Source organism: Primulina eburnea, chromosome 6, assembly GCF_022965805.1.
Source record: "Primulina eburnea isolate SZY01 chromosome 6, ASM2296580v1, whole genome shotgun sequence".
NCBI lineage: Eukaryota > Viridiplantae > Streptophyta > Magnoliopsida > Lamiales > Gesneriaceae > Primulina > Primulina eburnea.
In genome coordinates, this window is record NC_133106.1 from 34,847,216 (window position 1) to 34,862,572 (window position 15,357).

At 34.6% G+C, this 15,357-nt stretch overlaps 2 protein-coding genes and 1 long non-coding RNA gene across 4 annotated transcripts; all 3 read right to left on the bottom strand.

Moving 5' to 3' along the window:
* Positions 1-1,014: 1,014 nt before the first annotated feature.
* Positions 1,015-3,051, bottom strand: LOC140834635 (L-lactate dehydrogenase B-like). The gene is made up of 2 exons (XM_073199666.1): positions 2,243-3,051; positions 1,015-1,574 (listed from the first exon to the last, which is right to left on the bottom strand). Exons 1-2 carry the CDS (start codon positions 2,849-2,851, stop codon positions 1,131-1,133), a joined length of 1,053 nt encoding a protein of 350 aa, XP_073055767.1. The 5' UTR covers positions 2,852-3,051; the 3' UTR covers positions 1,015-1,130.
* Positions 3,052-6,182: 3,131 nt separating this feature from the next.
* LOC140833548 (uncharacterized) lies at positions 6,183-7,374 on the bottom strand. Its single transcript, XR_012118499.1, has 3 exons — positions 7,235-7,374; positions 6,831-6,892; positions 6,183-6,605 (listed from the first exon to the last, which is right to left on the bottom strand). It is a non-coding gene; the product is annotated as an uncharacterized lncRNA (long non-coding RNA).
* A 4,196-nt stretch (positions 7,375-11,570) lies between these two features.
* LOC140834640 (autophagy-related protein 8f-like) lies at positions 11,571-15,298 on the bottom strand. 2 transcript variants are annotated; one of them, XM_073199669.1, is made up of 6 exons: positions 15,156-15,298; positions 14,723-14,774; positions 14,555-14,610; positions 13,689-13,741; positions 11,928-12,046; positions 11,571-11,860 (listed from the first exon to the last, which is right to left on the bottom strand). In XM_073199669.1, exons 2-6 carry the CDS (start codon positions 14,757-14,759, stop codon positions 11,757-11,759), a joined length of 369 nt encoding a protein of 122 aa, XP_073055770.1. In that variant the 5' UTR covers positions 14,760-14,774; positions 15,156-15,298; the 3' UTR covers positions 11,571-11,756. The 2 variants fall into 2 exon arrangements, with proteins under 2 accessions (XP_073055770.1, XP_073055771.1); XM_073199670.1 differs by lacking the exon at positions 15,156-15,298 and adding an exon at positions 14,843-15,087.
* Positions 15,299-15,357: the final 59 nt, after the last annotated feature.

Here is a 15,357-nt window from a genome sequence, read left to right on the forward strand (position 1 = left end):
AATTTACGATAAATGTGGACTGGGCTTATGCTATGATGGAAAATTTTCGAAAATACAGTTTGGTTGTTTCTTCTGGGAATAAAGATGCTCAAATTTTTTTGGAAGATAAGTGGGTACCACCACTACCAAACTATTTTAGATTGGATGTTGATGCAGGCTTTGATATTAGAAACAACAAATTTAGTGTGGGGGCGGTGGTGCGTAATACATTGGGACAGGTTTGTGGTGTGCATGCTAGCCCTATCAGATATCCAGGTTCAGTTGCTTGTGCGGAGTTGTTAGCAATCAGAAATGGGATGGACTTATGTCTCCGGATTGGGCTAACAAATGTTTGTATATTTTCTGATTCATTGGAAGCTGTTAGGATGGTCCTTTCACACGTAGAAGATCTTGGATCTGCTGGGGTTCTTATTTTGGAAATCCAATCAATGTTAGAGCTTCCAAACTTTCATTCCATCAAACATGTGCGACGAAAGGCTGTCGAAGTCGCTCACATTTTAGCTCGCAAAGCTTTATCTTGTAATAGATCCATTAATTGTGTTAATGACGACCTATCTTTGTGGTTGGTAAACATTGTATCTCGGGATTTTCCGAATTAATGTTATTATAGTTCATTTAAAAAAAAAAAATGTAAAAAATATGCTTTTCGAGATTCTAAACCTTATCATAAAAATTCATGGTATCAGGTAGTGCTTCGTACGGTATTGGACTTTGGTTCGAATTTATGTTCTATATTCTTTTTTAAAATAATTGGAACTGAAAAGTTCAGAAAATGATCATTATTATAATTTCAAATTTTCAAACTATTCATATATATGTTCTGAAAGAACTGTGGCCAAACGCCCAAATCTATGATCGATCATGCAAATTTTTTTAAAAATCAATTTGAGTCTAGTTTGAATTTCAAAATGAACTACTTAATATCGGGATCGACTCAAAGTAGTGTTAAATTCGGACTCATTTCTCTATTTTGAAGCTTAATATCGAGCAGATTATCAACTTAAAAACTGAAAATTGAATCAGTAAGAACGTGTCATACATAAACTCTTGATAACATAACATAGAAGCTTGAAAATTAGTACAAACAGTGCATAAAATGATCACAAAATCACACCACAAAAAAAAAAGCATCATATTCCCAATTGACTTTGTACTTCCAGAATGGTCTTGGCGGAGTTCCTCAGCTGCTCAGCTTCTTCATCAGTAAGATGCACATTGGCTACGCCCAACACTCCGCTCCTACCTAACTGAGCAGGCAAGCTTAGAAAAACATCGCCACCGTCGATATTGTAGAAGTCCTTTGCAAGAACGGAGACTGGATGGATCCTTCTTTGATCCCTTAGTATCGTTCGGGCCAAGCTAGAGACAGAGTACCCAATCGCCCACGACGTGTAGCCTTTCAAGCTTATGACTTCATATGCACTTTGGACAACTTCTTTGTGGATGTTTTCTAAGGTGTGTTTCTCATAGGCAATCTGTTGCCTCTCTAAGAAGCTTAGTATTGGGACTCCTCCAACACTTATGCTTGACCATAGAGCCACTGAACTGTCACCATGTTCCCCAACAATGTAGGCCTAGAATGGCAAAGGTATGAATAATTAATACATAGGCAGCATACTTATATCCAGGTAGCACAATTACTAGCACTGGCTTGTCACATTTGTATGAATTCTTCATGCGTTACTTGGGTGATTGAAAAACTTCATTTCCTTTAATATTAGTTTAGGAGCCCAGATCACTTGCCCATCCACGACCCAACCAAGCACTATTCCTTTCTCGCATTCTTTTATGACAAAGAAAAAATGGTATATTATCGATTTAGAAAATCCTTACCCTCTCTGTATTGGTCTTTGGCAACAACTCGCATTTTGACAAAAGGAAAAAATGGTAATCGCTCGAATGTAGTAGGTAGATCTCATGTCATGGCTTATATGCTCGTTGTGAAAATCTTGGGAAGCGACACCATTTGACTTTTATTAAAAATAGTGTTGGCAGTATTCCTTACAATATGGTTCTATGTTTTTTTCTACTGGATTTGCAGATTATTTTTGCGCAAGAAATGATAACCCGTTTCTGAAAATGGACTTGGGGCCGATAATCAGCTTGATATGATAAATTGATAACTCAAAATAATATGAAATGGATAAGCTTTTGCAGCCAGTAATACGCCATGTCTTGTGGAGTAAACTTTTCAAAAGTGAAAATAATTAAATAATAATAACAATGAATAAAATAATCTCACCTGCACATCCTGTGCATTAACATCAAGGTGATCGGCGATCAAGAACCGGAACCTGGACGAGTCCAAGTTGGTACCGGATCCGATAACCCGATTAGGTGGGAATCCGGACAACCTCCAGGCTACATAAGTCAGCACATCAACCGGGTTCGAAACCACCAATATTATACAATCCGGAGAGTACTTAGCCAACGGTGGCACAATGTGCCTAAACAGAGACACATTTCTCTGCAGCAGGTTCAGCCTGCTTTCTCCCGGGTTCTGCCGTGCACCGGCGGTGACGATGCAGAGGTCGGAGTTCGCAGTGACAGAGTAGTCGAGGGAGGCACGTATCTTCGTACGTGGGAGGAAAGCGGCGGCGTGTTGGAGGTCGAGCATCTCGCCGCGCAGCTTGTCTTCTTTGGCGTCGACGAGGGCGAGCTCATCGGCAAGATCTTGGGTGAGGATCGTCTGGGCGATGGCCATTCCCACGTTCCCGACGCCAACTACGGTGATCTTGATGTGGCGCTTGGTGGGGGACGGCGGAGCTCCACCAGTAATGGAGCTGAAAAAGGCTTGGGTTAAGTCCAGGCCGCCAGGGCCCAAGGAAGACGTGGATATACTCTTCTGCATGATGTGTAAATGGAATCGTGTATGTATGTGTAAGTTTTTGTGTGTATCAATGAACGTCGATGGTGGAGAAAATGGTGACTAGACTCGCCACTTATATAAGGATCGGACGAGGCGGAAACAAACGCGCCGCCTCCCTGATTTTTCAACGTAGCAAGACTTTTCTACGATGGTATTATGGTGATACTGTTACCGGAGGAAGGAACCAAGTAAAAAAATTATTAGCGTCCTTTTTGGGCCCATGTGTACTAATCGCCGACAGCTTATAAGATATTTCGTGGAACAAAAAGTAATTTCAAACATTTAAAAATTTTAATTTAAATTTTTGAAAAATATATTTTCTAAGAGTTTCCCCCTTATGTTTTCGAAAATGGTCGCATGATATATGAGATATTCTTGGGATATCAAAAACAAAATCAAATATGTATCTCAAACAGTCTCACAAGTTTAAAAATGCACAACCAAATTAATTATCACTTATAGACATGTATTGTATTAGACTCATGAGTGAATATCATGTGAAATCGTCTCACGGTTCACAATATATGAGACGGATTAATCTTATCGATATTCATAATGAAAAGTAATAATTTTAGCATAAAAAATAATATTTTTTCATGAATAACCCAAATAAGATATCCGTCTCACAAAATACGACTCGTAAAACCGTCTCACACAAATTTTTGTCTAGATTAATATCCACGAAAACTATCGGTGACTAATCGTTTTCTCTTTGTGTCAACCAAGGACTTGTATGCTGTTCGAGAAGGTAAGTGGTGTGCAGTCCAAGTCTCGGCATATAATTTCCCTTCTTCCACATAGTTTCCACTTTCCTATTTGTACTATCAATTGTATAATTTTGAATATATTCCACCATTTCTATAAAGTAATTTTTAATAAAACCAAAGATGTGAAAAGCATCGTAGAAATTTACTTGCAAGAATTTTTTCACTCTACCGACCTTCTAAAACTTGGTGCTGTAAACGTATTTGAACACATAATTTTTTAAAATTGATGCTATCTTTGGTCAATTATATTTTTTTTAAAAAAAATTAATTCCTCGAATGTATTTCAACCCCTAGAGTATATATAAAGAACTTGGAATGCCAATAGTCGGTATTAATCAGTATAAAATGAGTGTAGTTTTGATTATTTTTACTAACTTTTTTAAATAATAGATTTTTGTTGATTTGATATATTTTTATTTACTTTTACAGAATCTCAACAAATAGATTTACGTGAAATCATATAGATTTTTTGCAAGATTTTTGTAAGTTTTTATATAGAACTCTATGATTTTATATCTAATTATAACATAATATTTTTATTAATTTATTTGAACTAATAATTAATTGAAAAATTCAATTATTTAAAGGTAGCTAATTGAGGAAGAGATGCATGCATACTAGGAGGTCCCCTGTTTCTTTTCTTCTAGATGTGACATTGGAACATGTGTGTGGTTTCATGTTGCTATGATCCAGTTACGAATTCAGTCACGCCATTCATTATGACAGCTGTTTTTCACAACTTTCCCAAATTATCAATCTATCAACTTTAAGACTAGAACTTGGGCATCAAAATCTTGCACGGAGTTTAGAATCAAGTTTAATAATTACCAGTTCTTTTCTGGCACAAGTTGAAATTCTGTTCTAGTATTTCTACTTGCTGAGATAGCATTTGTTTGGAGAATCTAGATGTTTGGTGCCTCAATTCATCTCTAAAAGGTTTACGTCCTAATAGTTTGAGTGGCTGTCACTCTGAAGCCATTAAAATTACAGATTTATCATGCTAATGCAAATTAACTAGGTGATCGTTGAGACAAGTTTTGACTTTTAACCAAACAATGTAAATGAGTACTAAAAATAGTTCCAAGAAAGTAATGTTGTTTGCGGGTTTTGAAATATAAAAGAATCAGTAACCAAAGCATGTATTGACCCACGGTCCCATTAGTTTATTCCCTCTTGTGAGTCCAGCCACCTGTTTCAGCTTTGGTTGTGAATCAATATGTCAGATAATCGTGATTCTCAGAGTATTTGCTAGAATGGCAATTGACATGGATTATGTGTCATTCAGCTGACTGATTTTGGATTATGTCCAGCCGACTTCTGGTCACGAGGCGGAGATATGGATCTTAAATTTGGATTTTAAGAACTTTGGAATACATGGATTTTGTAAGTCCATTCTTTATTAACTTAACCAGTAATTGATACTCCCAACTGATACCGAGTGCATGGAGTCGTCATGCCAAACTTGTTCAGAATACAAGGATTCTTATGTTTTGATTTCCAGATTTGTTGCGCTAGATTTCATTTGTGCTATATTAGTTCCGTTTCATCCAAATACTATGGGATAATACCCAGTTTGAGTATTGTTGGGATAGAGCTGAGCAAAACAATTTGTTTCTGGGAATAACTGCTTTCTCCTCAATTTTCTTGTCTAGTAAATAAATTTACTTGACCTTTTCTTTTTCAGATTGGAATACATAATTTCTCGAATGATTAACTCATTTTCGTAAAGTCTGATCAGGATTGATAGATGTGGATGCATCCACAAATGGACAAAAAAATATAGGGCTTGTAAGATGAATTTCAATTCTTATATATTTGTTTTTGTTGTCACGTACATGATGGACTTGTAAATAAATTTTGAATTCATAAAGCTAAAATCCAACACCCCAAACACATCCTAAATGTTCTTGAAACATTGATAGTGCTTAGTTTCTTTTACTTATTTGCATACCTGACTTGGTCCTTGTACTCCGCTCAAACTTTGCTTGTGATCTCGTGTAATTCGTTATTGGTTTGTCTCGTGTAATTCGTAGACCATAACGAACTTTGAATCGCTGCATTGCTGTCTATTTTCTGATAAGTAATCTTGAATATGTTGGCTAGGTTGATGAAGACTCGAGTTTGGGTTGGTTTTTATATGTTACACTGGGTGAATAGATAGTTATAATGATAATTAATCTATGTTCAAAAAACCCTCGTTTGCTGCCCAATTATAAGAATCAATATATAGGAAAATAAACAATAAAAAACGAAGAGAAGCAAAATATAAAAGTAATCGGTGAAATGTCCAACCTGATAAATTCAAGCAATTGGACCTGAAGTAGGGACATCCATCTACTAAAAGTGCAGAAACTGAAAATGAAAGTGTCTTGTGAAATTATACACCATTTATGCCTATGGCCAAACAAACATTAGAAAACCAATTCGTTTCTATAATTCTTTATTCTCAATACATGTAGAGGGGACCATCGTCACTCAATTCATAACATTCTCACCTGCAGCAACTTGTCATATGCATTTAATTGAAGCAATTGAAACAACCCGAGAACTGAATTGTGGAGTTGGAGAATATCATCTGAAGGGTTATAATTCTTTCTTTTTCTTTTGTACAACAAGTCTCTAGTGTTACAATTCTTGAAAAAAAAATGTAATATACATGCATAATGATTCAAAAAGGGGAGGGAGCCAACTTTACCCCTCCACGCTCCAAGTAAATGGAAATTAAAGGGAAAAAAATTTGTTGATTCACAGCAGAGAAAATTCGATTTGGCGTGATGAACATGTACTTCGGAAGAAGTGTTGGATAGTGTTTAAGGTTCCCAGTTATGAATAGGTGGTTTGCGATGGGGTTGTTCGTAGTCTATGACTACTACGTTCACCGCTATTGATCTGTTGTCCTTAGAATTCACAGTTTCCTCACCGTTGGATGGTGGTGATTCTGGTGTGGACCGTTCAAATCTCTTCCATGCCTGCACATGTATTATATGGTGGTTCAGATTTATAACATTCAATATTATTGTTCCTTGAATTAATCCATTATATTGTGCATGCATGATATAGACTGAAAGGAAATTCTATATATGAAACTGTTGATTGTATGTCTTTCTATCACCTCTGAATTGTCTAAACTCTTCAAATCAATTATGTAACATGAATTTTGAGGGAAATATGGGACAACGGTTTCAAAGAAATACCTTTTTTTCAGCAGCCTCTTGCAAAATCTTCCTTGAACATAAAATTTTAACCGAGGGACTACCTGTAGGTTGACAGTAATCAGTAAGAGAGACTTGCGAATCTGAAACCCAATATATTGATACACTAAGGAAAAGAATAATCATAATAGATTGCAATATAGTAATTATTATTGGGCATGACCTCAAGATAAGAAAAGGTGACTATTGTTATATATTATGCTTGAACATGTGATACTGATATTAAAAGGTTACACTTTTATTCTGTCAAATACACTGCAAATTGGGCAGTCAATACTGTATTAGGTTGAGGAAGATGAATAACTAGTATAAATCACCGCGCGTATTCTATGTGAAAGCCAGGAAGAATCAAAGACAATCTATGAAACAAAATCTTTTCTACAAACCTGTCGTGCCTTCTGTTTCTTTAACTGCAGAAGTTCTCTGATTTTCAAACTGGATAGCTGTTGTTCCATCAGAGATCTTCCCACCATATTCAGCGATGACGTTTCCTCGTGACACAAATGTCTCAGGTTCTATTCTGTTTAAACCCTGAACCAAATTATGTGGTTAGTCTTATAACTCTTTACAATACTTCAATATACAAAACTTAAAATCATTTCTCGATACCTGAACTTGTGCAACATCCAAAACCATAAGTGGCCTAGCAGCGCATGCATGCAAACAAAGATATATAACTAGATAAAGTACTAGTGGAGGCATGATTTAGAGGTATATGAAAAAAGTAAACAGTGCGATCAGAGCGAAAGACCAAGAATAACAACGAGTTTAGAATATGATACGAGTCATATGACCTATATATGCACTGAGAAGAATTAGATAAAGCATTAAATGCGGGGTTTCGGTAGGAGATGAAATTGTATTTTTTAAGAGAACATGCAGATTGCTTGGTGTTGGCCATTGGAAATAATATTGTAGATATTGGTGGCCTCCCATGTCTCCTCTTCTACCCTTCAATCAAGCGTGGGCCTAAATGGAGAAAGTCATTATACGGTCGACGTAGGTTCATGGTATGCGGATGATTGCTTAATAAAATTCAAGAAACATGAACAGACCCTTCGTATACGTGACTGAATAAATTTTTGTATTTGTATCAATTATGAAGTTATAAAATTATAGTAAATATAAGACCATCACATGTGTTTGAACAGAAGTCTTCTTTGGGGTTTATTTTTTTATAACTCTCGGTTATTTTTTTAAGAAAATGATCTACTCAAATTTATTTGACCAAAGTTATTTTACGGATTTTCCTGGCTCATTCATATCTCTATGGTTCATCTCTTATTGCGAGTTTGGTTACTTTGATTTAAATGTTTAAAAATCAAATATCATGCCATAATAAACGTTTATTAATTTCTGCACTTCCCAATATAAACATCACATTTAAGTCAATTCTCATCAATTCCCGAATTTATAATCAAGTATTTCTATATTTTAAAATCTAAAATATTTCGCTCTAATTATCATCCGTACAATGACCAATTTAAGCATGGATTTATTACATTGCCACTGAATTCAATATTTTTTCTTCTCTGTTCCGTAAATATAGGAACAACACAGTGCACCTTTCTATTCTTGCTAGTATCTTACATAAAATCATATGCTGATTTCTCTTGTACCTAACCGTGTACAATAGTGTTTAGTCTAATTTATCACTTTTTTGAAAAATTAATGAAGCTGTCGACAAACCCTTTGTTGTATGCGGAACAAGCCTCATTGGTCCTGAACTATGAATGCAACAGCCTACAACGTTGTTCCCCTCTAATTAATTCAATGACGGATACAATTAAACGGTTTAATCATTCCAAAAAATTTCATGTGTTCTGATCTGTTACTGTTGTCTATATTTTTTAAAACTTATATTCGGATGTTTTCGTCGATAGCATTTCAAGATAAGGATGAGAGTTGATTTTGGAACTAGATTTGATCTCTTTGAGTAGAAAAGAAAAGCTTTTACAATATTACATGCCATGTAGCCACACAGAAGCTCTAGATTTGCGAAGAATCTTTCTTTTACATTATAAATGTAGTGTTAAAGAATCATCAGATTGTATGCACTGCTTCTCCATATAGCTAAAACAAGTAAAACTTTCTGATTCCTTTAGTTTTATATGGTAAGTGAAGATGCTTTGATTTTCAAACTTTACATCTTATGCTTATAATTTCCTGCTGACTTCCGTTTTGGCAAAATTTGTTGATCGATCTTTCGGTTACTTTCTTTGTTAGATTATTTGGTCTAGAACAGGCCACATAACTCATATTTTTCATTATCTTATCTTGGACTTCTTTTTGATATTATTGGGTGCTCATTTTAAATCATATGATTAATACATGATGCAGGTTTTAAAAATATATTTAAGTCAACGTTTCCATTGTTAGTGTTTCAAACGATGTTCGAGGGCAATGTCTGAGTCGGGGGAGCACAAGGCGGCCCGGGGGGGTCCTCCATTTCCTGCAGATGATGCATATAGACATTTTATGATCGAGCATTCATGGTGCCTGGATCTTTAAGTGGAATGTTGGTCACAAATTGCCAATTTCTCCTCTCGTCTTTGGGCTTTCTCGCCTAAAACATTCTTAAAGGAAAATGTTTATTAAAACTGATCAAAATACAGAAGGTATATATGGATAGAGATGATGCCGAATATTTTGTTACTTAATCACATGTGAATTTCACGTTTCTTGTATTATGATATGATAGAAGAAAGTAGAAAACTTTGGACATAATATTGAACAAGATTTGAATTGTGGTGCAGATAATTAAACGACAACTTGTTATAAGCCTAAATGATGCATGTGGCTATTATTACAATAATGAGTTACTCATGTGGAACTTGCATTGCGCATTTAAAGAGGGTGCGCTTGAAGCAAAATGGAGACAAAGGAGAATGGGAGATGGGGACCCTTGATACAACAAACAGTGCAGCATGCTTGAACCGCCATTTGCACCACCAGGCCACGATACAAGGGCCCACTGCGGTCCCACGGTCGGCCCCCCGCTTCTGTGGTGCCTATTCCATGTTCCATTACTTCGGCAAAACTGCAGCCCAAGAAAATCTGTCTATGCCTAGACCAGACCCAACTAATTACATGCGAAGCAAGTTGAGAGAATATATAACATGTGAATGGGGCTGTTACGTCTCGCACTCGGCTCGGTCCAGCTCTGGTGTCGAGTGAGGTCCCGTCGCCTCCTTATTCTTTTATTTTATTGTCTTTGAGAAGACCTGCCATGGTTTGTCATATAAGGGACGGTGTAAGTCATGTTTGATCGCTACCTAGAGCTCGATGATGCAATATTCAATATATGGGGTACAAATACGTTTGGATTGCTTGCTTTTTCCCCAACAATAAAAAAAATGAAAATAGTTTTTAAGTGGTTTTTTTTGAGTATTTGGTAATATTTTTTTAAAAAATTGATCCGTATTTTCATTTAGATATGTATTTTGTATAGCTTTTTTAATATGAGTGAGATATTTTAAATTTTTAAAAATTGTTCACTCACACATACATATTACGATTGTGGTTTGACCATTGCAGAAACAATTACAATAAAGTATTCATTTATATTTTAAATTATTCAGTTCCATCAAGCGTGTCTCTTCAAATTAATTATGATTTTTTTCCAGAAAAAAAATAGTTATGAATTTGGGGATAATACAGTGGAAACATTTATTGACAAATCAAAATGGTGAGTTTTAGGTTTATTTCATCTTATTCATGTGGGTATTGTTCTCATGATAGGATAGATGGCCAAGATTTGTCCATGCATATATAGGACTTACTTTTTTTTTTTGAAATTATATGTGTGACAAGATCTTACCCGTTGAAATGAAGTAAGGGTAGTTCCTACGTAAGTAGGATCTGATTAACCTAGTTTTTATGTGCAGACTTTTACTATTATTTAGATAATTTTTCTAATGTATTTCCGAAAAATTGTAGAATTTGCCTTGAATGTAGTTATTTTACTAATGGTTCCATTTTGACCCTATCAATCGATATTTATCTTTTAACGGAGAAAAAAGTTGGGAACGTAAATAAAAATTGCGGTTAAAATTATCAAAAAAAATTTAAACACATAATATATGAAATTAAACTGTCTCATATAAAATAAGTCGATATGTTCCATAACTACAATGAAAATTAATATTTTTAACATAAAAATAATAATATTTTTCATATATGTCTCGTAAAAATTATTTATGAAACTATCTCATATAATTTTTATTATTGAAACTTATGAAAAATGAGACAAATAATTCAAATCCTAAACAAAAGTCAAAGTGAAGCATCGTGTTTGATGAAGATAACGTAGATAAGTAGCTTAGAATAAATACGTGCTCTCTAATAATATATCCATCTATATTAATATTTCCTTTTCTATACTCAAACAAGTGTTTTTTTCCCAGATAACTTCCAAAATATTTTTTAGAAAAATAATAATAATTGACTTTGAAGAGCTAAGTAAGGGACAAACATAACACCCGACACATCTAATCTTATCTTGTAAAATTAATTTGTACAAATTGATCCATGATTTTAAATACAATAATGCCAATAAAACAGATCAAAGTTTTGTATAGTTTTATGTCTTTTTGTAATAATCAAAAGTGGTGGTTTGGATATAATGTTTGTCGTGTCTAGAGTCTACATTTTTTTGTAATTTATCAGATAAAATGGACAAAAAACAGAGTAGAGAATCAACTAAACAAACATGAACAAGAATGATTCTTAAATTGTTCTTGATTCATAACCAGGAAAGTGTTGCCATCATTCAAGCCGTCTTCAAGAAAAGGAAACTTTACACAGATTAATGCTATACATTAGGTAAGCACAGCAAAGAGAATTATGAGCATAATTAAATAGAGCAAGCCTTGTCAAAGAGATCAGAGCCTGAATTGTGAAGGGCGGTTATGGCAGAAAATAGTTCCCAAACGTGTTCTCTCCACTGTATGTAACGTAAAGGAAACCATCTTCATCCTTCTTTTCGTCATATACTCCTGACATTATAGCACCTGAACAATGAAGATAGCAAGAAGTTTATAAAACGTGACAGTATTTTCACGGTATACGGATGGTTACCTGTAGGTGGCAGGACGTTGTCCACGAAGATGAAAATTGCTTTTTCTGCACTCAGTTTGATCCTTTTGCGTATAACATAGACAAATTGCCCCACAGTCAGGTCAGCTGGTACGAGATACCTGTAATTGTAAAGAATATGATGACACGGTTTACAACTGTGTGCATATGCCGGGAAATATAGGTAAGGCAATCAACAATGTGCGGGTATCATTCCTTCGACCATCCGAATTCTTGCCTTACAGTAACTAGATGGTCCCGCCTCAAATCACAAACAAAAAGGAAAAAGGAAAAGAAGCACAAACCAATTCGGGAAGTCAACAAGAGAAAGAGAGAAAGGCGCTTAGACTGGTAGCTTAATGAAAGATATTGTGATGATTGATCATCCGTCACAATATAGATCATCCATGTACAAAAGAACTTACTTTGGATTTCTTTGTTGGCTTTTGAGTAGATTTTCTTCACTGAGAATTTTTTTTTTTCGAAATACTTGAATATTTTTTCAAATGTTGTTATTAGAATATTATTTCACATTTGAAACCAACCATCCAAAACATGATTACAATCATTTATCAACATCACCTCATAACACACATCAACTTTCAAATTCATTTTGAAATATATTTAAAATTAGCTTGTAAAAATAATACATCAACTCTTTCAAAAATCTTTGAGCTGTGAGTAGACAAAAGCCCTAGCACCTAGCAAACGCTAAGTGAATGTTTCACTTTCAAAACTGGTAAGCACAAACATCTGACATAAAGACAACCTGCAACATAAAATGGAACTGCCGATAACAAAATTTGAAACTACTACCATGTTCCCAAGTATATAAATAAAACATTCCTTGGCTTTATATGTTAAAAATTCTTAGAATCTCAGTTAATATGTCTGCACGTGATCTGACTAAAAATAACAAACATGTGGATCTAAGAAGGAACGAAATTGTTCATGATCACATTGATCGATCCACGATTTATCTTTTTTGCCTTTGTTTTGGATTAAAAAAAAATCAAATTTGAAAGGATTTTTATACAACTCCTTGAAATGAAGATCTTGTAGCATTAGTTGGCCTAAATTTTGACAAAGAAGTTCTGTCAGCAGACAAAGATGACAAAAAAGCTGCATAACTTTCACAAAACCATCAAATATGATAGTTTATCACACAACATCAGAGAAAACACTAGGTCACATTTTCAACTAGAGTAGGTAACAAATGTCATGATACAGCCGACAGTTTCAAAAGAATCATTCGATAATTCGAATAATATCACACTGCAATAGCAAATAATCAGAAATACTGTTGAAGCTGAACAATAAGTTATAACCCCCAAGTAACGGTCAACTTAAATAACCTCATAGTTCTAAGCTTTATGTGATATAATATTTACAAATCAACAAAGTAAGTAAAGCTATCAGGTCTCCAACGGAATGAAACAAATGGGAGAGCTCAAGGAGATAATAAGTCAGAACCACCCTTTGACAGAAAAAACTTGTGGTGCATAAATCTTTAAGCAATAGCACATAATTGGAATTTCAAATCAGTCCCTCTGTTCCTACCTCTTTTTCCTGTTCCCTTAATGCTTTTTTCAAAAAACAAATATTTACCCTTCAGTAGTGTCAATTGTGAGCATCTCCAGATAATTAGAATCCCATCTCGCTATAACTTTATGTAAGATATTGTCAATAAAATAATTTAAGCAAACAATATATTACAATGAAATCGAATTAAGTGGAAATCAATAATTGTGGAGCCACGCTTACTTTTTCTTGTCAATGTTGGGGATATCACTACTCTCCGCTTTCTCAACAATCACCTACATCACACAAACACAAGTGACATTAATTTACTCTTAATTGGGTTTAAATGAGATTTCACGCTGCAATCTTCAACTTCTTGAATGCAAAATTACAAGATTTCCGTATTCAGGTTAATATAGACAGAGGGAATAACACGAAATAAAAGGAAGCCAAGGCAGTGACCTAACAGTTGACACGACACAAACATTAAGATATGACAGAAGGCATCAATTGTAGGAAACAAGACTTCTTACATGTCTCACAAAAGGTATCACATAGACAGACGAAGATATTAGAGGAGTGAATCTTATAGATTCGTGAATATCAGAAGTATGTCTGGCATGTGTTGTATACGTCTTATTTGTTTATCAATATAAATTCAATTTACCTAATAAAAACAGAACGTTTTAAAGAGATTCCAAACCACAGAAAAAAGGGTGCCCTGACATGATTCGTAAATAGGTTTCTCCTACAATAGTGATCTTGGCTGACAAGGGCAATGCTAGGCTAAGAATAAGCATGAAATTCAAAAGGTTGGAAATTTCGACACTAAAAACATGATGTATGATGAAAACAGTCGTTTTTCCTTTTGTTTACGTTCACAGAACTCATACATAAATAGCTCTCTTAAAGGTTAGAACTCAATGGTAAAAAGCTACTAATATCGATGAGGTTCAAGAAAATTGTCAAATAAGGGTGAAAACCAAGTGATTCTGAAAAATACCATAGACATATAGCACAAAATTAAATAGACAAAATCACATAACTATCCAAAGAAAACGCTCAAATTACAAACGGCAGCACTACAGAAAAATTTCTGAATTTCTCACAGGAATCCTGTCGGGGTATTTCTCCCTAATCCTAGCAGCCTCAGCACGCCTTTTCTCTGAACAAAAAGAAAGTGAAACATATCAGAACTTCGAAGAAAAATAACCCACAAGAAAAGAAACGAAGATTCATTTATTATAAAAAGATATGGAATCCACGGCAGCACAAACCGATATCATGTTCTTGCTTGAATGAACTCTTTGCCATCACACCTCAATACCACTGCTCAAAAATCAAAACTTTCAGTCACAGAAATCAACTAATCAAAGAAAAGCAATGAAACTTCGTACCCGCGAAAAAAGTCAAACTCAATTCATCGAGAACATCGGAAACTTGTATAATAAGATAATTAACTAATACAATAACGGGGAGAAGAATACACTAGAAAACCTTTTCAACGACTCAGATCATCGAAAAATTAAAACCCACCGTAATATTATTGTAATTTAAACAGATGTAATTATAGATTATATTTCACCTTTTCACAACAACAAAAAAAACCAAGAATTTAAATATATTACAGCAAAAAAAAAGGTAGGACTTTGAGAAAGATGATAGATAGATCAATATTAGAAAAAAGAAAGAAAGAAAAAAATGACGAACCTTTTGTGTGAGAAAGACGATTGTTCAAGAAAGAAGGGAAACCGATGAGAAGAGCTAGGAGGTAATTCTTGAATGAGGGGCTTTGCTTTTCAACTTGGTTTTTGAAAATGGATGATCATTTATACGCCATTTACATAAAATAATATTGGGTACCCAAATCTTTAATCATTATCCAACTTTGTTTACTCCAAAAAAAAAAAAT

Bases quoted from the DNA above. Each gene is read 5' to 3' on its own strand.
- LOC140834635 (XM_073199666.1), bottom strand. From the start codon at position 2,851: ATGCAGAAGAGTATATCCACGTCTTCCTTGGGCCCTGGCGGCCTGGAC. The intron at 1,575-2,242 runs GTGAGATTATTT...TTGCCATTCTAG, and splicing joins TTAATGCACAGGATGTGCAG to GCCTACATTGTTGGGGAACA.
- LOC140834640 (XM_073199669.1), bottom strand. From the start codon at position 14,759: ATGGCAAAGAGTTCATTCAAGCAAGAACATGATATCG. The intron at 13,742-14,554 runs GTGAGAAATTCA...TGTGTGATGTAG, and splicing joins AATACCCCGACAGGATTCCT to GTGATTGTTGAGAAAGCGGA. The intron at 11,861-11,927 runs GTAACCATCCGT...TTCATTGTTCAG, and splicing joins CAACGTCCTGCCACCTACAG to GTGCTATAATGTCAGGAGTA.